This window comes from Acomys minous (assembly GCF_964271855.1).
Source record: "Acomys minous genome assembly, chromosome: 16".
NCBI lineage: Eukaryota > Metazoa > Chordata > Mammalia > Rodentia > Muridae > Acomys > Acomys minous.
In genome coordinates, this window is record NC_140498.1 from 58,982,437 (window position 1) to 59,005,702 (window position 23,266).

General features: G+C 48.5%; 1 protein-coding gene across 2 annotated transcripts; it reads right to left on the reverse strand.

Moving 5' to 3' along the window:
- Window positions 1-408: 408 nt before the first annotated feature.
- On the reverse strand, window positions 409-12,559 carry ZSCAN25 (zinc finger and SCAN domain containing 25). 2 transcript variants are annotated; one of them, XM_084761777.1, is made up of 6 exons: window positions 12,415-12,559; window positions 8,633-9,036; window positions 5,284-5,488; window positions 4,719-4,810; window positions 3,797-3,920; window positions 409-1,813 (listed from the first exon to the last, which is right to left on the reverse strand). In XM_084761777.1, exons 2-6 carry the CDS (start codon window positions 9,017-9,019, stop codon window positions 984-986), a joined length of 1,638 nt encoding a protein of 545 aa, XP_084617903.1. In that variant the 5' UTR covers window positions 9,020-9,036; window positions 12,415-12,559; the 3' UTR covers window positions 409-983. The 2 variants fall into 2 exon arrangements, with proteins under 2 accessions (XP_084617903.1, XP_084617902.1); XM_084761776.1 differs by lacking the exon at window positions 12,415-12,559 and adding an exon at window positions 12,002-12,160.
- Window positions 12,560-23,266: the final 10,707 nt, after the last annotated feature.

Here is a 23,266-nt window from a genome sequence, read left to right on the forward strand (position 1 = left end):
GCCACCTCTATCAGAGGTAGTATATATACTAAAGTGCTGTAAAATACAGGCATTAACACTGGTCTGTCTCTCAGAGCAATTCAACGGGTATTTTCAGGAAAGTTATTAATTGTCTTAAAATAGTTTCACGTTTATTCAGTGATCAGTAGCAAAATATTAATTTCCTAGTAGCTGTGGTTACAGTGCAAGGAGAGCTGGGATGGGAGACCTTACAGACGAGAGCAGAATGTTCCAGTCCGCCATAATAAGGCTGCCAAGGAAGCAAAATAAACAAGGCTGCGTGAGAAAGGTTCCCACTGAGGCAGAGGGCTTACAGCGACAGACTGGCACAGAAGTGTGCCAAAGCTCTGATGTGGCACTTGCAACAACTCGTGCTTTGGGACAAACTCCAAGCTCTCACTGGTTCCATTTACACGGCATGCTCAGAGCCGGAAGCACAACAGGTGTTTAATAGATACTTGTAAGAGAAAAACAGATGGAGGGAGGGCAAGCCTGAGCTAACGATCGCACAGGCAACATGAGCATCAAGGCTGGGCACACAGCTCAGTCAGCAGAGCATGCCACCCAGCATGCACAACCCCGGGGTTCATCTCCAACACAGGAGAAAGCAGGCATGGTGGCACGTTCCTGTAATCCCAGCACTGGGAAGGTGGAGGCAGGAGGATCAGAATTTCAAGATGATCTTCAGCTACACAGCTAGTCTGAGACCAACTTAGATAATATGAGACCTTATCTCAAAAAAAGAAAAAAGAAAGAAAAATGAGCTTCAAGCTGCCAATATGCAACAAAGGAGGTGGTGGAAAGAAGCAACCTGAAGCTCGGGCTGCTGTTTCCCTTCCACAGCGAGGGACCTGCGGGCCCTCAGGAGCTCTGCACACACTAGGCTCCTCCCTCCTCCTACTTGAGCACGTTCCACTGTCCCTCACCAGGCCCTGCCCAGGCCAACACAAGTCGCCCCTGCGGCAGAGCTGTCCCCACGGCACTCACTGCACCGGGGGCTCCTGGCGATGCTGGGTCTTCTGGTGACGGTTAAGGATGGACCTCTGGTTGAAGCTGCGGCCGCAGGCGGGGCAGTGGTAGGGCTTCTCGCCTGTGTGGATCCTCTGGTGCCGCACCAGCCGCTCCCCCTTGCTGAAGCGCTTGCCGCACACCTGGCAGCCATAGGGCTTCTCCCCAGTGTGCGCCCGCCGATGCACCGCCAAGTTGGCATTCCTGCTGAAGCTCTTGCCACACTCACAGGTGTACGGCTTCTCCCCGGTGTGTGTCCTGCGATGCACCAGCAGGTGCTGCCTCCGGCTGAAGCCCTTCCAGCAGTCCGCGCACTTGTAGGGCTTCTCCCCCGTATGGCTGCGCTGGTGCACCTCCAGGTGATGCCTCTGGCTGAAGGTCTTCCAGCACTCGCCACACACATAGGGCCTCTTGCCCAGGTGGGTCCTCTGATGCTTGGTGAGGTACTCTCTCAGGGTGAAACCTTTCCCGCACTCCACACAGCCAAAGGACTTCTCCTCTTCATGGGTTCGCTGGTGCCTGACAAGGTTGGAGCTCCGACTAAAGCCTTTTCCACACTCAGGGCACTGGAAAGGCTTCCAGAAAGAACTGTGGGCGTTGAGGGCATCCGGCAGTGGGGCCCCATGCTGGGAAGCAGGAAGGCCAGGCAGACTGGTCCCAGAGCCCCCAGGCTCCTGCTCACAGGCACCCCCTGGCCCAGGAACCTGGATGGCGGCTTCTCCAAACCCATCGTTAGTCAACCCAACAAATGCTCTCTTCAGGTCTTCCTGCTGGGGTTTGGCCTCCTTCTCCTTGCTGCCGGCACCTGGATGGCAGAGGTCAACACTGTGGAGATGTTCCATCACAGACCCTCCAGCGGCTGCTCTCCATCATGCCCAGAAAGCAGGCACCACCCCCTCTCTGTACCTAGAGCAGTGGTTTCTCAACCTTCCTGATGCTGTGACAATTTAATACAGTTCCTCATGTGGTGATCCTCAACCATAAAATACTTCATAGCTGTGATTTTGCTGCTGTTATGATTCACAATGTAGATGTCTGATGTGCAGGACATCTGACAGGTGACCCCTATTGGGGTCGTGAATCACAGGTTGGGAATCATTGCTCTAGAATGCTGAGTGACCTTGTAACCCCTACCTTCTCTCCCACTTGCGGATGTGAAAAAGCCCAGCTCCTAATAAGCTGGCAGAGACAACTCCTATTGTAAGTTAACTCTTATCTGTGCCAGGGGCCATGGTGGCTAGGTCAGGCTGCGAGACACAGGGTGGATTTATCACCACTGTCCCTGAAACCTGCAAAACCAGAAACTCACGTAGGGTCATCTGAAAGGAACCAAGAGACCTCTAGGCTGCCATCTCTCCCCGCATGGCTGTCTATGGTCATGGTGCAATCTACACTTCACTAACATCCTGGGAACTGAAGGATTTTCCCCTTCAGGCCCTGTCATGTTTTGTAGGGCTCCTTCTAATGCCGGCCCCTCCTCAGGCTTGAAGGCCCAGTCTCCCACTGTGATGCTGTGGCCCTGCTATCAAAGCCTGTCTGAAAGGTGACTCCTCTCAGTCTTTTATGGCCTTTCCTCCCTTTGTCACAGTGACCCAAGGAACCTTGTGCACTATGACCTTGCCTCCCTGTCTCTTGGTGGCCGTGGTTTGGCTCTGAGATAAGGTCTGGCTCTGTAAACCAGGCTGACCTTGAACAAATCACAGGCCTGTGTAACCATACCCAGCTTCCTAGTATGCCCCAATAATGGCTCCCCGTCTTTTCCTGTGGCCAGCAAGCTAAACACCTTTCACTTCCATGAACCTTTGACGTTCTTTACTCTTTACCCCCTCCCGCCCTGATTCTGAACTGCATGACAGATTTTAATACCCTCCCACTTAATTTAAGTTCTGCTAATTCAGACTTACTTCCTTCAATATCTAACTCAGTAGGGCTGGAGAGATGGCTCAGTGATTAAAAAAAATTGTGAACCAGTGGACCAGTTCAGATCCAGGTATGCACAGAGCCCAGTATGGTGTCATGAACCCCAATAACACCAGTATTGTGGGTGACAGATACAAAAAGATCACTAGGTCAGTCCAACTGAAAAACTCAAGCTCAGGGTTTAGGAAGAGACCCTGTCTCAAAGCAGGAAGGGAGAGTGACAAAGGGGGAAATAGATACCCTCCTCTTTCCTTTAGGCATGAACACAGGTATGTGCATCCATATACACACATGTACTTACACCACAAACACAAATCTAACTTGGGGACTTCTGGAGCACACCCTGGCGGTTCTATTCCCCTGGCCTCCTTTACACTGATGTCAGCAGTTAGCCCTAACTTACTCAACCGCATGCACACACACTGTGCTCTTCCATCTAGCACTCTGTCCCTGCAGAAAGCTGCTGCTACCCAGGCCTGCACACTGAGGCACTCAGGAACCACCTGCTGGATCTACACAGGCCTGCACACTGAGGCACTCGGGAACCACCTGCTGGATCTACACAGGCCTGCACACTGAGGCACTCGGGAACCACCTGCTGGATGGCCCAGAGCCCAGGCTCCTCCTCTCCTCTCTCCAGCCCTCCATACCTTTAGTCATGGCTGCACAGTGAGCGTGCTGGTGTGAACAGCCTTCCTCGTCACTGCCTTATGTTCTCTTGCTCCATCGTGTGTCCTGTTGCTAACCCAGATACCAAGCCAGCTGCTCCAAGACACCACACTCCCCACCCTATCCCAGCAGCAGCACCACGGACAAGACTCTTAAGTCGCATCTTCCAAAACTCCTCTTTCGACGAGGAAAGTCTTACCTGAAAGGACCCCACAGTCCTGTGATTCCACATACTCTCCAAAGCAGTCAATCTGAGCTGGGGCCACATGCCTCCACTCCTCCTCGGGAAAAGCCAAAGTCATGTCTTTAAATGGCCCCAGACCCTGAAACATCAAGAGATTGCTGTAGATAAAGAAAACTGGCTCAGCTATTAAGAGCGCTAGCACCTACGTGGCAGCTAATAACTGCAGCTCCAGGGGACCCGGTGCCCTCTTCTGAACTCTGAGTGCACCCAGCACACATACACACGTACATGCAGACCAAACATCCATACACATAAAAATAAGAGTAAGAATAAATTAAAATAAAAAACAAACATCCATACACATAAAAATAAAAAATAAGAGTAAATTCAAATAAAAAAGAGAATCCTAGGGCTGGTGAAATGGTCCAATGGATTAAGGTGCTGGCTACCAAGCAATGTGACCTCGGTTTACTCCCTACAAACAAAAGGGTGGAAGGAGAGAAGTGACTCCAGGAAGCCATCCTCTGACTTCTACTGCTCTGTGCTGTACCCCCACCACGCAGACACTAAACACATTTTCAAGGAAAGGGGGGGTAGTCTAGCAGGAGCATCAGGAAGAGGCTCGAGCAGAGCAAATGCAGAAGGAACGCGCCAGGAGGAGCTGGGAGCAGCACTGCCATCTCCAATAGCTTCAACACAGGCGCGCTCAGGGCTCTGCTTGCCCCCACCTCCCCTGCACTGCCTCCTCCAGCTTGAGCCACCTCTCTGTAACCCTCTAGCTCCACCTTAAGGCTGTATAGGTGTATACAGGTGACCCAGCTGTTCCCCAGAACCTACATGAAGGTAGAAGCTGCCCTCTGACCTCCACACATGCTGTGGTATGAACACCCACATATACAAAATACGTAAAATCTCCAAAACAGGTGTGTCGGCTCACATGGGATGTTGCTGCAAGGAAGCCAGCAGCAATCTCTTGGTCTCTGGTGCTCACAGAGGGAAGGCCTGGCCCCGCATGAAGAATGGGCAGTGCTGAGGAGAGATAAAACCCACAGAAGGATCAGGGCTGTGGTCTGCCAACTGAAAGGCACCGCACCCCAAACACCTCAGAGCCCACAGACCACAAAGAAATCACCTCAGTACCACAAAGACCCGCAGCCCTTCCCGCTCAGTCAGTCCCGCTCCTGAGTCACTCATGAGGACAGCTCTCCCTGAGACCGAACAACAGTGGAAGTTCCACATGGGTGTGTCTTCCTCCCCTCTGAACAAGTAACCCTCATATCATCAGCACAGGCCTAGTGGTTCCAGGAGAGGAGATGAGAAGAGAGCACAACTCTAGATGTGCCCTGTAAAATCAAGCAAGATGTAAAACTCTCTTCTGCTTCCCACTCGGGTAAGGACGTAGCCTAGAAATTCAGAATTATACCTTGCCCACAGCTACTTAACAAAGTGCTGAAGGAACTGCAGGTGGGAGGGACCCTCCAGCCTCATCACCTGCCTCTTACCTTGCTCCTGGAAGGCCTGTGTCCCGTCTCCAGGGGCCTGGCTCAGCTGTTCTGCGGTGCTTGGGCCTAGGCTCGGAACTCCGTCCCCCTGGGGCATCCCCCACTCAGGCTTGACTTCTACTGGCCCCAAGTGGATGCCTGATTGCCAAGATCCTCCGCCGCCGAGAGCTGTGAGCAGCTGCTCTCCCTGGCCATGGCATGGAGCCTAAGAAGGATCAGCATAGCAGTTAGAATGAGACTGCTGGCGGCTGATAGACAGCTGAGGTAAAACTGAAAAAGCAAGGCTGGGGTGCGACTCGGTTGGCAGAGGGCTTGCCTAGCATGCGCGGAGCCCTGCAGCCCTGTGGTCCACCCCAGCACCACAGAAACCCAGTGTGGTGGTCCAAGCCTGTAATCCCAGAGCCTGTAGAGGTAGAAGGATCTCTCTGAGTTCAAAGGCAGCCTGGTCTAATTAGGGAGTTGAAACCCTGTTTCCAAAAAAAAAAAAAAGGGGGGGACAGAAAAAAGAGAGGGGAAGCTGGCAAAAGAGAAGGAGGATGGAAGGGATGATCACTCAGCTTCATGGAAGAGGGGGAAATGAGAAGCCAGACATGGTGGCACACACCTTTAGTCCCAGCACTCAGGAGGCAGAGGCAGGTGGATCTCTGTGAGTTAGAGGCCAGTCTGGTCTACCGAGTGAGTTCCAGGACAGCTAGGGCTACACAGAGAAACCTTGTCTCAAAAAAAACAAAACCAAAACAAACAAACAAAAAAAGCCCCTGGTCTCGGGCTGGAGAGATGGCTCCGTGGTTAAGAGCGCCGCCTGCTCTTCCAAAGGTCCTGAGTTCAATTCCCAGCAACCACATGGTAGCTCATAACCATCTGTAATGTGATATGGTGCCCTCTTCTGACTTGCAGGAGTACATGCAGGCAGAGCACTGTATACATAATAATAAATAAATAAATCTTAAAAAAAAAAAAAGCCCCTGGTCTCTTCCAGAGGAAGAAAGCTAAGCTCTCCCTTTCCCAGGCCCTGAGCAGCATGGGTACCAGTCCATGCCACGGGACAACTGTCCCTCTGCCTGCCTTGGCATCTTCAACCCAGTGGTTCGGTATCCCAGAGTCCTACTGAGAACTCTAGGCACAGGCTCACTGCTGGAAAACAACTTCACAGTTACGGACGCTCAAAATAAAAGCCCTAAACCCCAAAGTGAACTAGCTAGTGAGAAACACCTGCTCTACACAAAGTGGGACTTTGCAACCATGTTCTCATAGAAATAGGCCCTGCCTATTCATTCTCTCTGTGTTTTTAATACTGATAATCAACTTGGTAGGAGCTACACTCACCTCCAAGACAAACCCCTAGGTGTACCTGTGAGGGATATGTTCTAGATCTGGTTAACTGGAGTGGGAAGCCCCTCAGGTAAATGTAGGTGGCCCTGCTGCATGGGCTGAGGTCCTGCACTGAATGAAGGAAGAAAGTAGGGGCTGGAGGGAGGGCTCAGCAGCTGAGAGCATACTACTCTTTCAGAGAATCTCCACACCCACAGCAGGTGGCCTGTCGCACCCAAATACATTTGCACATACTAATATGCAGGCACACACAAACACACATATATATAATAAATGTTTTAATCATTAAAACAAGGGGAAAGTGAGTTGAGTACCAGCATTCATCACTGCTTCCTGAGGGTGGGTGTAGTGTGGCCAGCTGTCTCATCTTCCTGCCACCACTCTTTCCCAGCAAACTGAACTGAAACGTGAGCATCGTGGTCTATTAGTTCCTGGCCTTAATATATTATGTAAACTGGGTGGTACTGGCCTACACCTGTAATTCCAGCACTCCGGAGGCAGAAGCAGGTGTATCTCTGTGCCAGGCAGATCTCTGTGAGTTCAAGGCCAGCCTAGTCTATAAATCAAGTTCCAAGACAGCCAAGACTATACTGAGAAACCCTATCTCAAACAAATAAACAAGTAAATAAAGATATTTATTTAAGATTTATTTAAGGAAAGAGATAGTTCAGTGGTTAGGAGCACTGGGTTGCTTTTCCAGAGGACCCTGATTCAATTCCCAGCACCCAATAACTCTACCTGTAATTCCAGTTCGAGGGGATCTGGACTCCACAGGCACTGTACACATATGCTACAGACATTATGTAGACAAAAACAGCCATAAACTTTTTTTGTTTGTTTGTTTTGGTTTTTTTGAGACAGGGTTTCCCTGTACAGCTCTGGCAGTCCTGGAACTCACATTGTAGACCAAACTAGCCTTGAACTCAGAGAGTGCTGGGTTTAAAAGTGTGTACCACCACTGCCCACCTAGAAAAAGATATTTGAAATATCTTTTCTATTTGCATGTGTATGTGTGATATCCATGCAAGGTGTGTGTGGCTGTACGTGCATATGTCAAGGATAATGGGTGGCCTCAGTGTCTCCCTCTATCTGGACCTCATATACTGAGGCATGGTCTGTCACCTGATTTCTTGCTTGCTGGTTTCACTAGTCTATGGAGTTGGCAACTCCACCTCCAGAGTGCTAGGATGACCGGGGGGCTGTCTCAGCCACGCAGCACTCACATGGAGGCCGGGAAACCAAGCTCCAGTTCTCATCCTTTCATCACAAATGCTTCATCCCTACAGATGTGTGTTCATATGCCCTGTTCTTTTCCTCCTGAAAACCTTTTCTGCAACAGAGTCAAACCACACATCTTGGGTTTGGCATGCAGAGCCTACAGTGGACCCAGAAAACAATCACAACTGCTTTTGTTGGACTTGAGGCTCACTAGGGGGTCCCTAATGCCCAAACCAAAGTATCAGGTTCTTCTGCCCATAGACATCTTTCCTAGAGATGGCTTTTATTTTTAATATTTTAAGTATGCACGAGTGTGTGTGTGTGCGTGTGTGCGCGCACATGTATGTGAGCACAGGCATATCTGCCAATGAGCATGTGTGCCGATCAGAGGACAACTTCCAGTGTTGGTTCTCCCTTCCACCTTATGATAGACTCTTGCAGATCATGGCTGAGTATGCCGGGCTCCCTGGCCTGCAGGCTTCTGGGGGCCCTCCTTCCTCTGCCGCTAGTCTCACTGCTAGGATTCCACACGCACACTATCTCACGTGGCTTTCATACAGGCCCTGGAGCTCTAAACTCAGGCCCTCAAGCTTGCATGGCAAGGGTTAAGCCACTGAGCCATCGCCACAGCCCCTGACTCTTCTTGCTGAAATGGCAGCCACTCCCCAGAAAAGGCCCTCTGGAGGCGAGGACGACAGAGCAGCCCCTACTTCTCATCCATTCCCGCCACTTCCTTAACCTCGTCATCTCTGATTCCCACTCCAACCAAGCAAGGCCTGGACACCCTCTTCTCACCCACCGCCTTGGCCTCCGGCGTGCTCCCCATCAGGTCCTCCACCACAGCCACCAGGGCCTTGCCACTGTCTGGGCTGTGTTCTCGAATCCAGGTGTAGAACTCTCTGGGCAGGATGGTGAGGAACTGCTCCAGCACCAGCAGCTCCAGGATCTGCTCCTTGGTGTGCAGCTCGGGCCTCAGCCAGCGCCGGCACAGCTCTTGGAGCTCCCTGAGGGCTTCCTGGGGACCAGCGGCTTCTTGGTAGCGGAACTGGCGAAACCTCAGCCGAAATGCCTCGGGGCTAGAGTCCTCCCCTCCCCTGCCCCACGGCAACTCTTTCTCCAGCTTCACCACCGGGACGCCCATCTGCTGCTGAGGATCTTCTGCCATCTCCTGACGCTCTTTCAGCATCTTCAGCTCCAGCAAGACTGAAGATGACAACAGAGGGGACACAGAGGAGGTCAGTCAGTCCAGTCCTGGGTCTACATTGGTGAGTATTCTCAGAGAGCTGACATCTATCTTGAACATCCTATCAACTGACTTGGGTCTTAGGTGCATCAGGGTGGTAACAACAAAGCAGACAAAATCGATACAGATCTTTAAGGTTAAAACAAACAAACTCAAGCCAGGCTGAGGCAGGTGGATGACTGTGGGTTCGAGGCCAGCCTGGTCTACAAAGCGAGTCCAGGACAGGCAAGGCTACACAGAGAAACCCTGTCTCGAAAAACCAAAAAACAAACAAACAAACTCACTAGTGGCTTGACTATGATGGTGTGCTCACTGAAAACAACACTGCAGGGCCTAGAGAGATGGCTCAGTGGTTAAGAGCATAGTCTGCTCTCCCAGAGGTCCTGAGTTCAATTCCCAGCAACCACATGGTGGCTCACATGGTTATCTATAGTGGAATATGATCCTTTTCTGGCACACAGACGCACATGCAGATAGAGCACTTATACATACATACATGCATACATACATACAATCTTTTAAAAATAAAAACAATGCTGCACAGGCTATTGCACTGCTCTTGGTTTGTTTTTATTTTTGTTTTTCGAGACAGGGTTTCTCTGTATAGCCTTGGCTGTCCTGGACTCCCTTTGTAGACCAGGCTGGCCTCGAACTCACAGCGATCCGCCTGCCTCTGCCTCCCGAGTGCTGGGATTAAAGGCGTGCGCCACCACACCCGGCCTGCACTGCTCTTGATTGCCCATCCTAACTATGGTAAAACCCTGCTGAAGACCTAATAGATTAGGGCACAGTGAAATCAAGCTGGAACTGACCTGGAAATTTCCTGTTAGCTAGTTTTCTTTTTTTCTTTTTTAAGACTTATTTATTATATTTACAGTGCTCTGCCTGCATGTACACCTGCACACCAGAAAAGTACACCAGATCTCATTATAGATGGTTGTGAGCCACCATGTGGTTGCTGGGAATTGAACTCAGGACCTCTGGAAGAACAGCCAGTGCTCTTAACCACTGAGCCCCCTCTCCAGCCCTTGTTAGCTAGTTTTCATAGTGCTGGAAGGTGCTATACAGGCCACTAGGGGAGAAATGGCATCACTGGTGTAACCCAGAAGTGAAGTTTGCATGGTGCAATAATGAATGACCTGCCAGATGCAATAGTAGCATGAAGCTTCTGAGGTACCCAGCTGCTTCCTGACTGGACCTGTGGCTTGCTCTACAGAAGGGAACTCATGCCTGGGACTGTAAACCTGATCAAACGCCCATAGCCACAGAGATTATGGGCCTAAGGGAGAACCTACTACTGTGGTTTTGCTAAAATAGACATAGTGTCAAACCTTTTAAATATTTATGTTGATACCCATAGATTAGTGCTGCTCTCAGCCTTAGCTCAGGAAGCCTCTTTCTACTCACGGTTAATGCAGAGACTCATTTCTGCCTAAAGTGCTGAGAATAAGTGACCAGGAGTGTTCAGCCCTACATGGGACATCTGTATCAACACTCCTGCACGGCCAAAGCTCGGAAAACAGAGTGGAAGAGGGAGAGAAAGAAGGGAAGAGTCAGAAGATGGGGAAAGAGTAGTGTGAAATGCTGTCTTCTTCTGGACGCCACACAGCCCTGCACTCTGAACTTACTACAGCCATGGTCACCTACACCGATCTGCATAGGACAAACCAGTAAAACCAGTCAGCATTCCAACAACGACAAAGAGGGCAGGACTATGCGAGGGAGAGGTTTGGGTGTTCCTGAGAAGAGTGGAAGAGGGGAAGTTAAGGCAGATATAGTCAAGATATACTGTATCCGTGTATATAATGTCAGAGAATGAGTAGAAGATGAGACAGAGAATATGGAAGCCGCAGTATATGCCTTCCTCCCAAAATATGGGAGGTTTAATGAGGAGAAAGATGGGGCTAGAGAGACAGCTCAGAGATTAAGAGCACTTCCTGCTCTTGCAGAGGACCTAAATTCAGCTTCCAGCACACATGTGGTGGCTCACAACTGTCTGGAACTCCAGTTCCAGAAGATCTGTTGCCTCTACCAGACTCTGTGGGCACCAGGCGTGTGGTAAATAGACATATATGCAGGGGGAAAAAACAACAACTCACACACATAAAATAAAAATACATCTTTAAAAAAAAAAAAGGCAAAGTTGGGTGTTGTGGTGCACACCTTTAAAGCCAGCACTCAGGGAGGCAGAGGCAGGGGGGATCTTTGTGAGTTCCAGGCCAGTCTGGTCTACATAGAGAGTTCCAAGACAGTCAGAGCTACATAGTGAGAACCTGTCTCAAAAAAAAAAAAAAAAAAAAAAAAGCAAAGATAAGCAGGCATGTCGTTAGTTGCCTGGAATCCCGGTACCTAGGAGGCCAAGGCCAAGAGGATGGTGGGTTCCAAGCCAGCCTGGCTAAAAAGCAGGAAGAAAGGGAGAGTTTGAAAAGAGAAGAGAAGAGAGTGAGAGGGAGGAAAGGTATGACAGGTGGCCAGAGGAAAAAGAGGCTGCAATGCAGACCATAAAATGAGTCTTGTTTACTTCCGGGGCAGGGAAGCTGCAGCAAAACAGGACCGAAGGCCGAACCACTAACACGCTCTGCTCATCAGCGCAAATAGCGGGCGACGGGCTACAACCCCCTGCTACCTATTCGATGGGATGTTTGCGTATTTTCTCTAGCCGCCCCTCACACCGGTCTCTCTGCAGCATCGAGCTTTCTGGAACGGCCCAGCTCCTGCCTAGCTCGGTCCGCCGGTGCCCCGAGGGCAAGAGGGCCTAAGGATCTTGCCTCTCAGGAGGTGCCGCGTGGCCATTCTTCCCCTGGCCGCCCCGCATCTGCATCTAAAATCGCTCCGGAGCCCCGGGGTCAAGGTCTTCCTGCGGTTCATGGGCACCCTTGCCTTAGGCCCCTAACCTGGCCTGGCCGCGACCCGCGTAAACTTTACCTGAAACCACGGCTGTGCGTGGAGACACGACCTCCGGGCCGCAGTTGCCCCGGCGAGCGGCAGCCCGCACCGTCCCGCCCCGACCCCGCCTCGGCCTTGACTGCGCGCTCAGCACCTGCCCCGGCCTGCGCGGACCGGAAGTAGGTGGCGGATGCTGTCAGGCAGGTGCCCTATGGAAAGGGCCCGCGTCCGTTCCTCTCTAGGACGCTCGGAGGTCCCAGAAGGAGGTGTATCTCTATGGTCCGTCATGGCCACTCCAGGCTCCTCCCATCTCCTGGCTCTATCGCACCTCCATACTTTTTTTTTTTTTTTTAAATGAGTCTCTACAAAAGGAAGCTTTTCCGCCCTCGGCTAAGAGATGCTTTATTCTATGGGTATAAACATAATATTTTAACATTTTTATGTGTACTTACATCGAGTGTGTCAGACGACAACAGTCTAATTCTCTCCTTCCACCACGTAGGTTCCAGGAATAGAACTTCAGACCATCAGGCTTGGGGGCGAGCAACTTGCCCCACCGAGTCATCTCACTGGCACTGAACATAAATATTTAGAAAGCAATTTGACAATATATGTGCGTTTAGGAAGAGTCTAAATGAAAAATTAGACAGCCACTCTCTTCTGTCAGGTTGGCCAATGGCATGATGAGAGAAGACCCAGTCTACTGTGCGTGTCACCATGGCCTGGGTTTGGGGGTCTTGGACTGTGTGAGTATGGAGAAAGGGGGCTGAGTGGTAAACATGCGCGTACGCGTTCATTCTCTCTGCTCTCTCTGTGGGTGCCACGTGACCAGCCGCTTCCCGGGCCTGCTGCCTTGACTTTCCCACACCAAGGAAGTGTAACCTGGAACTAGGACCTAAAAGCTGGTTTTGCTTGTTTCTTGTTTTTGTTTTGTTTTGTTTTGTTTGTTGTTAGTTTGTTTTGTTTTGTTGCGGTTTTTGTTTTTGTTTTTTACGCTTCGGTTTGGTTGGTTGGTTGGTTTTTGGTTGGTTTGGTTTGGTTTGGTTTTTGAGAGAAGATCTCTCTGGATGTCAGGGGACTTGTTATGCAAGGCCAGCCTTGAATTCATTGAGATCTGCCTTTGTTCCCCCCAACCCCTCTTCCTGAGTGCTGAGATTAAAAACTACCAGCACCACACCTGACTATTGAGTGTATGTTTTTAACTTTTTTTCTTTTCTTTTTTTTTTTTTAATTTTATTTATTATGTATACAGTGCTCTGCCTGCATGTACACCTGCAGGCCAGAAGAGGGCATCAGATCACATTATAGATGGCTGTGAGCCACCATGTGGTTGCTGAAAATCGAACTCAGGACCTCTCAAGGAGTAGTCAGTGCCCTTAACCACTGACCCATCTCTCCAGCCCCGTTTCCCGTTTTTAACTTTAATTTTAATGTTTTGGGTTCTTTTAGGGGGGGAGTTGATTGGTTGATTGGCTTTCGGTTTTTTTTTTTTTGGGGGGGGGGAGTTGAGACAGGGTTTTTCTGTGTGGCCTTGACTGTCCTGGACTCCCTTTGTAGACCAGGCTGGCCTCAAACTCACGGCGATCCGCCTGGCTCAGCCTCCCAAGTGCTGGGATTAAAGGCGTGCGCCACCATGCCCAGCTTTTGGTGTTTTTTTAATTTTTTGTTTCTTCAAAACAGGGCTGTCCTGGACTCACTTTTTAGACCCCCCTCGACTCACAGAGATCCACGTGCCTCTGCCTCCTGAGTGCTGGGATTACAAGTGTGCACCACCATGTCCGGCTAGTTTTAATGTATTAACTATAACAGAATTACTATAAAAGACATGTATACAAGATTCTCTGGGAAAACAAAGAAACATCTTGTGATAGGAGAGTTGTCTTAGAGCAGTGTTGCGGGATATTTGATCACACTATGAACCCCAAGATTGTGTTGTTTGCGGGGAGCCATGCCAAATTCTGCCATGTTAGAAATCCCGTGCTTAGGTTGCACGCTGCGACCTTCGAGTCTTGTGTTCTAGGCTATCCTTGGACTATTTACCTTTGAAAGAAGTAGGGAAGTGCCACCTGGGAACCACCCAGAGGATCAAGGAAGTTCTTGCAGGGAGCTATTCAGAGAAATAGAAGTTCTTACAGGGAGCGACTCAGACCATTGTATTCTCGTCTAGGGGCCAGGGAGAGAGGGATCAGAATAGATCCTGTTCACCTTGCTATATAAAGTCTTACTCATCTGCATTAAAGAGAGTCTTGATGAGAAATTTCCAGACTTGACTCACTATTCCTCGCGTCTCTGTACCCTCCTTTCAATCCCTACTCCCTCTTTCAGGTGAACCCTGGTTCGATTTGTCCCACAAGCCAGGTCACATCAGTTGTTTACTGGAAAAACTTGTTTCCTGTGATGTTGCTCAACTCTAGCACACACCTTTAACCCAAGAGCTTCTGCTTGAGTATTTAAACAAGATTAAATAAAGGTAACACTAGGTCAAGAGGCAGAGCCAGCAACCAGCTGACAATGAGTGGACACAAAGGGGGAAAAAACAGAGAGAGTGAGAGGAAGTCGGGAGGACAGATTGAGAGATGCACAGGAAGTAGAAGAAAGGGACATACAGTTTGAGGGGTTTTGTTTTGTTTTTGTTTTTGTTTTGTTTGTTTGTTTTTGAGACAGTGTGAAGAATGGGGCCTCCTTTTCCTTTTGGGAAGGCAGCTGAGTAGGCAGTCAGCTGGGTGCTTTCTCTGCCTCTCTGAGATAGCAGGTTTTCACCCCAGCATCTGGCCCTGAGACTTTATTGGTAAAATCAAATGATTGAGATTTTGTACAAAAATTAAAACAAAAATAAAACAGAAAAACAGAACAGGTGCCATTTTTGCTTTATTTTGTCTGGTTGTTTTTATTTTGTTCTGGGTTTGTTGTTTGTTGTTTTGTTTTGTTTGAGACAGGGTGTTTCTGTGTAGCCTTGGCTGTCCTGGAATTCAGTCTATAGACCAAGCTGATCTCCAAACTCTGAGATACAGTTGCCTCTGCCTTCTGAGTGCAAGGATTAAAGGGATGTGCCACCATGCACAGCTTGGAATATAACTCTTCTTTTTTAAAGATTTATTGTGTATATAGTGCTCTGGCTGCATATATAACTGCATGCCAGGAGGGCATTAGATCACAGCATAGATGGTTGTGAGTCACCATATGGTTGCTGGGAATTGAACTCAGGACCTTTGGGAGAACAGACAGTGCTTTTAACCTCTGAGCCATCTCTCCAGCCCTGGAATATAACTCTTTAATGTCATTAATTCAAGTATCTATTGTGATTATATTCTTCTTTTTAAAATCTGCTTCATGCACTCAAGAGGCAGAGGCAAATGGATCACTGTGAGTCCATCACAAAGTGAGCCCATGACAGCCATGGCTAACACAGAGAAACCCTGTCTCAAAAAAAAACCAAAATAAATAAATAAATAAATCTGCTTCATTTGATTATATTCTCTCCTGCTGGCCTCCAGGTTTGTATTTTATTTATTTTTTATTTTTATTTTTTCTGAGATAGGATTTCTCTGTTACACAGAGCCCTGGCTGTCCTGGACTCTGCCTCCCAAGTGCTGGGATTAAAGCCCTGCACCACCACACCCAGCTCAGGTTTGGATTTTAAAGAACAGTTACAGAGTGGCCTTTCTTTCCTTCTTTCTTTCTAAAGAAGCACCTGCACCAAGAAGAAAAAAGAAGAAAAGATAAAGAGAAGACCATTCAGTAGCCAGTAGTTCAAGGAACTGTGGTCGCCTTTCAGCTGCAGTAGAGAGAGAATCACTGCCAGCACAAAGAAGCAGAGGTATAACCAAACCTTAGGAAGCCTCTCAAAGGCAGCAAAGATGGTCAAGGATGGTCACAGCTGAGGGACAAAGGGCAGAGCAAAGGTCTCCTGTCAAGGTGACTGTTTCTTCCTTTAGTAGTGTCTCCTCCTGTATGGAGCTCAGGTCTCCATCCACGGTCTCCAAGTAGGCGGCCCGTGAATCTCCTCGGTAGAGAAATGGTAGAGAAACAGCTGCCAAGGCAGACTGCACCTTAAAAGAGGCAGCGAAAGCTTGGGTTGGATAGGAGAGGGGCGGGGAAAGGGCAAGGGAGAAAGGAAGGGGGTGAGGGGAAGGGATGCAGAGAGACAGATTGAGACCTATACACATTTAAAAAAAAATCTTGGGCTGGAGAGATGGCTCAGAGGTTAAGATCTCTGGCTGTACTTCCAGAGGTCCTGAGTTCAATTCCCAGCAACCACATGGTGGCTCACAGCCATCTATAATGAGATCTGGTGCCCTCTTCTGGCATGCAGGTGTACATACAGATAGAGCACTCATCGACATAAAATAAATAAATTTCTTTAATATCTTTTCTTATGCGGTCATTGACAGGCCTGGTACTCATGGAGGCCAGAAATTGTCATCAGGTCCCCTAGAACTGGTTGCAAGCTGCTATGTGAAGTGACGGGAATTGAGCTTGGGGGCTCTTAACTACTCACAGGAGCATCTCTCTAATCCCGTAACTAAAATATTTAAAGCTCAGGTAAACAAGATAACTTCTTGAGGGGGTTGGAGAGATGACTCAGCTTTTAAGAGCACTGACTAGTCTTCCAAAGGACCAGGGTTCAATTCCCAGCAACCACATGGCAGTTCACAACGGCCTGTAACTCCAAGATCTGACATCCTCACACTGACAAACATTCAGACAGAAACATCAATGGATATAAAATAAAAAAATAACTTCTTGAGCCATGTGTGGTAGCACATGCATGTGATCCCACCACTGAGGAGGCAGAGGCAGACGGATCTCTGTGAGGTCTAGGCTCACCTGGTTTACCAAGAGAAACCTTGCCTTGAAAAAAAAAAAAAAGCCGGGCATGGTGGCGCACGCCTATAATCCCAGCACTCAGGAGGCAGAGGCAGGTGGATCGCTGTGAGTTTGAGGCCAGCCTGGTCTACAAGCGGGTCCAGGACAGCCAAGGCTACACAGAGAGACCCTGTCTCGAAAAAAAAAAAAAAAAGGAAGATAACTTCTTATCCAGCATTATAGAAGACCACTGAAAACACCAAAATTCCAGGGCAGGGAAATGGTTCAGTTAGCAAAAGCACTTGTCACACAAGGCCACAGACTGAAGCTTGGGTCTCCAGCACCCATGTAAAAGGCAAGCAACTTGCCTGCAGTCTCTTCAAACAAGAGACAGCGGCAGGCTCTCACAAACAAGCTGGCTAGACTCATCAGGGCAGCAAGCTCTGGGTCCAAATGACAGACCCTACTTAATATTTAAGGTAGAGGGGCTGGGGAGATGGCTCAGAGGTTAAGGGGACAGACTGCTCTTCTATAGGTCCTGAGTTCAATTCCTAGCAACCACATGGTGGCTCACAACCATCTATAATGTGATCTGATGCCCTCTTCTGGCCTGCAGGTGTACATGCAGGCAGAGCACTATATACGTAATAATAAATAAATACAATATATTTAAGGTGGAGAGAAATCAAGTAAGGCATCTGTCGTGAACCTCCACAAACATGCATACAGTTCACACACACACACACACACACACAGAGAGAGAGAGAGAGAGAGAGAGAGAGAGAGAGAGAGAGAGAGAGAGAGAGAGCGCAAAAACTCAAAAGAGAACAGCTATAGCCCAGGATAACCCTCCAGCCACTAGGAACATAAAACAGCAATACCCAATGTAGAGGAAGGTCACTGCACAGAGAATCCCATGGAACGTGAACATCAGGCTCCGGGATTTAAAGGTAATGTAGCAACAAAGCCAGGAAGGCACACATCCCTGTGAGGACAAGGAAAGCACCCACTCTCCTCCCCCCAGACTTTGGACTTTACTCAGCTCATGTGGCTCCTTACTTAATTCTGCCTCTATCCCTTGCCCCCTCTAGAACAATAAACCCCACCACATACCCCTCTCATCCTCCTCCACTCACCTGAAAGCCGGGTGCCTCACTTCCTAGAGACCAAACAGAGATTGCTGTCCCAGTATCCTCTGTTGGTACCACTTCAGGGTGGGTCCTCTGTGTGTGACCTTGGGAGAACACTCAACCGGAGTTTCCCACTGTACATGCCTTGCCTCCTCTGTTGGCCTAGCAGTTTATCTCAAAAAGGTCGTAAGGGACAGTTATAACCTCTCTCATCCACTCTTTTTTTTTTTTTCCAAGTATTGCTCTATGCCATTTTCTGTGGCAGTCACTGGGACAAACGAGTGACTTCTGAGACATGTTACCCCAACCAACAAGGCTGGAGCTACAAATGTTCTCTTTAGAAGCCCCAAAGAAAAGACATAACAAATTCATAGGGCCAGGGACCAAGCAGATGGCCCAAGGTGTGTGCCCCTACACCTGGCTACTATTCCCCTCTCTGGTCTCCGTCCTCCGTCCTCCACTTCTCAAATTCTCCCTTCCACGTTCATGTTTATTTTCTTCAAGTTTGTTTTGATCACAGATCAAAGAAACAGTTCCATTCCCGTCTTCCCAAGTCTGGCTTATTTTATATCAAATGTTGTACGTTGAAATAATTATTCTGCCAGGCGGTGGCAGCGCACGCCTTTAATCTCAGCACTCGGGAGGCAGAGGCAGGCGGACCGCTGTGAGTTTGGGGCCACCCTGGTCTACACAGCGAGTCCAGGACAATCAAGGCTACACAGAGAAACCATGTCTCAAAAAAACAAAAAATAATAATAATTATTATTATTCTGTATATATTAACTAATATAAGAAATTAATATGGTGACAGTTTTCTTTAACCAGCCAGTTCCCCAATGATTGACACAGAGAGACAATGATTTATTATTAACACATAAGCACTATGCTGGGCAGATTCTGAACTATTTTAATCCTAGGACCCTTAAAACCCACATAAAAGGCAGTCGTCACTTGCCATCAGTCTGTCCTCACGGCCGCATGCTCATCGTCGGTCCATCGCGCCCCACGGACTCCCTTGCTGCTCCATCTTCTGTTCCTTCCGATACCCCTCTTCTTGCCCCGTGGGTTTCTGAGCCCGAGCCAGGGAACCTAAGCTCCGACCACCTCTCTTTTGCCCAGTCACAGGCCTCAGCATCTTTATTAGCCAACTATAGATAATTGGTGAACATCCCTTACCCCACATGAGTACAGGAGATGGTTCCGCGCTCGTACCAATGCCCGTAGCAGGTACCCAGATCTTAGGGCACTGAAACCAGCATCTGGAAACACAGTGCACGAGACCATTCCCCCCATCAAAATGCCCCCTAGTTCCATCCATTTCCCTGCACAGGACATGGCTTTGTTCATCTCTGTCTTAGTCACTGTTCTTTTGTTCGTTTTTGTTTTTGTTTTTGTTTTTTAAGGGTTTCTCTTGTAATCCTGGTCTCACTCTGTAGACCAGGCTGGCCTCAAACTTGTAGAATTCTGCCTACCTCTGCCTCCTGAGTGCTGGGACTAAAGGCATGTACCACCACGCCCACCCTTAGTCATTGTTTTATTGCTGTGATTAAACACCAGGGCCAAGACAATTCTTGAATTTAAAAAAAATAGCATTTATGCTGTGTATTAATATAAATGTATATGTAAAGAAAGAATATTTAGCTGGGCGTGGTGGCGCGCGCCTTTAATCCCAGCACTTGGGAGGCAGAGGCAGGTGAATCACTGTGAGTTCGAGGACAGCCTGGTCTACAAAGTGAGCCTAGAACTGCCAAGGCTACACAGAGAAACCCTGTCTTGAAAAGCTTAAAAAAAAAAAAAAAAAAAAGAATATTTAATAAATAAAATTTAAAGCTTAGTTGGATAGGGGTTAAGATGTTTTTAGAGCTAGACGGGGGTCTTAAGTTAATAGAGATATAATAGATATGGATTTTTAAAACAATTTTATTTTTTAAAAATTTATTTATTATGTATATAGTGCTCTGCCTGCATATACATGCACAGGCCAGAAGAGGGCATCAGATTACACCATGTGGTTGCTAGGACCTGAACTCAGGACCTCTGGAAGAGCAGTCAGTGCTCTTAACCACTGTGCCATCTCTCCAGCCCTAGACATGGATTTTCTTTTTTGTTATTGTTGTTTTTGTTTGTTTGTTTGTTTTGTTTTTTGAGACAAGGTTTCTCTGTGTAGCCTTGACTGTCCTGGGCTCACTTTGTAGTCCAGGCTGGCCTTGAACTCACACAGATGCACTTGCCTCTGCTTCCCAAGTGCTGGGATTAAAGGCGCAAGCCACCATGCCCAGCTCCAAATTTAAAACAAAATCACACACAGACAGACAAATGGGTATGCAGTCACCTCTGAAAAGGGTGGAAAGATGAGGGGGCTCCCAACCCACCCACCAGAAGGCTGTTAAAAGTTTTCTCAGAAAACAAAAAATGTTGAATATTCCCAGTGGGACACAAGTAAGCAGGACCAGACACCGGCAACCAAGAGGGCCCAGAGCCCTGGCCTCAGAAGTACTAGGCAGGGCACACACTGCCTAGGCCCAGCACTCACTGATCATCATACCCAGCTCCTGGCAGACAGTGCTCAGCCTCCAGCACTCTGGGGCCCTGGTCATTGGTCAGATTCTACATGCACTTCCAGGTCCCATCTAGGCATCTCAGAGGTCTAATTTGATGATGGGTTGTCAAGGCACCAGGTCTGGAATGGGATGCTTCGGGTGTCCATGGTCATAACCCATCTTCACTTCACCAGACCTAGAGTCCAGTTTGCAGTCGGCTTCCTCTTAGTAACAGCCCCAAGTCTGGTTGGCCCTCTCTTCAGCTCCCTAGCCCCATAACCATCTCCCTAGGAGATCACAAGGCCGAGCTGGCCCTGCCTGCTTGCTGTTCTTTATCCAGCCCCTCTCAGACCCATCAGAAGGATTTCCAGCAGCTACTAGTGAGTGAAATAGAATGCAGAGCCTTGGTGCAAGCCAGAAATCCTTTTTTTTTTTATTTTTATTTTTAAACCAAGACAGGGTTTCTGTGTAGCCTTGGCTGTCCTGAACTCACTTTGTAGACCAGGCTGACCTTGAACTCACAGCAACCCGCCTCCAGAGTGCAGTACTGGGATTATAGGCTTGTGCGACCACACAGGTTGAAATCCTACCTCTTAGTAATGAAGCAAGGGAGAAAAAGGGAGGGAACAGATGAACTGTTCACATTAATTGTGCAGGAACAGCTGCTGCCAGCTCTTGGAGACTTTTAACATCTTTTACTACTTTACATGCCAGCTGCAGAGAAGCATACAAATGCAGGGGTTGAACACTACACCTCACTCCAGAGCCCAGGTTACCTAACTAGACCCGTGAAGGGCCGGGCAGTGTCACCTGCACCAAAGAGAGAGCTTATTCTTTACAACTCATGTTGCCAACTGACAAACTTGGGTGAGATACAAAGGACTCATCCTTTTCCAAGTCAAGGCTGAACGGGAAATGTCAGCAAATTAAATACCAATGTTCTCTGTGTGTATCCATTTCAAACAGATTTTAGTCTCAGATTAATCATTGGCTCATATTCTGAAGGGAGAACAGAGACGACAGTTTGTTTTATTTTTGTTTTTCGAGACAGGGTTTCTCTGTGTAGCCTTGGCTGTTCTGGACTCGCTTTGTAGACCAGGCTGGCCTCAAACTCACAGCGATCCACCTGCCTCTGCCTCCTGAGTACTGGGATTAAAGGTGTGCGCCACCACTGCCCGACGAGACGACAGTTTGGTAGCTTCGACAGTCCCTACTATTCTTTGATCGTCTTCATACCCTAGACCACTGGTTCTCAAACTTCCTAATGATGCGACTTTTTAATACAGTTTCTCATATTGTGGTGATCCCCAACCACAAAACTTTGCTATTTTATAATTGTTTGCTACTGCAAGAATCATAATCTAATATGCGACACCCCCCACCACCACCAGGTTGAGATCCAATGCACTAGACAATGTCTTGCTTTGTAGACCAGGCTCACCTTGAACTCAAGAGGCCTGCCTCTCCCTCCCCAAGTGCTGAGCGTACAGACATGCGCAACCTGGCCCGACTCCATTTATTCTTCTTAAACTTCCATGAATTCTCGTATCTGTGTTCATGTTAACTTGGGGGGGCTTAATTTTATATTTTTACTTATGTGTGTGATGGAGAACAGATACCACAGCACGCGTTGACGCCAGAAGACTGCTTTGTGGGGGTTGTTCTTTCCTTCTGTTTTTATGTGGGTACTGGGGTTAGAACTTAGGTCCTCAGGCCTGTGCATCAAGCACCTTTACACTGAACCATCCTGCTGTCCCAATTTTGGTTTTAAAATATATTCGTGTGCGTGTGTATTGGCACCTGTGCTGATGCCAAGAGAACATAAAACCCCCAGAGCTGGAGTTAACCTGCGGTTCAATCACATGACATGGGTGCTGGGATATATACTCAGGTCCTGCTGTGTGTGATGGCACACACCTTTAATCTCAGCACTTGGGAGGCACAGGCAGGCGGATCTCTCGGGTAAGGCCGACCTGACCTGCCTACACAGCGAGTTTCAAAACAGCCAGAGATTCATAGTGAGGCTGTGTAACATTAAAAAATATGTATGTGCTGTTTTGCTTGTATGTCTGCATCACATGTGCAGTGCCCACAGAAATGAGAGCCCTCTCCTGCCCTGCAGTTGCACATGCAGGCAGAACATTATATACATAATCTTTTTTATAAAAGATACAAAGAATAAAATTTGGGGGTGGGGGAGGAAGACAGAGGGGGAGAGGGAAGGATGGGTGTATCAGAATTCCCAGCCAGGCAGGGCAGGGAGACCGTGTCTTTTTTTCTTTGAATTCTCATTGTGGTGGTTTGAATGAGAATGACCCCATGGGGCTCTTATCATTTGAATGTTTGGCTGGCCTGACACAGTTTACAACAGATAAAGGAGGTGTTGGGGGTAGGAGGGCTTTGAGGCCTCAAAAGCCCATTGCAAGTTAGCTCAGGTCCTCTGCTTCCTGCCTGTAGCCATGTTCCCCACCAGGAGTTTGATTCTTAGCACCCATGTGGGATCTCTAATTTGTCTCTAACTCCAGTTTTAGGGGACCTGATAATTCTCTTCAGGCCCTATGGACTCCAGACACACATGTAATGCACAAACTTATGCAAGAAAACACTCATGAACATAAAACAAGCAAAACCACTCAATCCTAACTGGCTCCAGCTGACTATGGAAAGGCAAGTTAGGTATCAACAGAAAGGGAACTCTCAGCCAGGCGTGGTGGTACACGCCTGTAATCCCAGCACTCGGGAGGCAGAGGCAGGTGGCTATCTGTGAGTTCGAGGGCAGCCTGGTCTACAAAGCGATTCCAGGACAGCCAAGGCTACACAGAGAGACT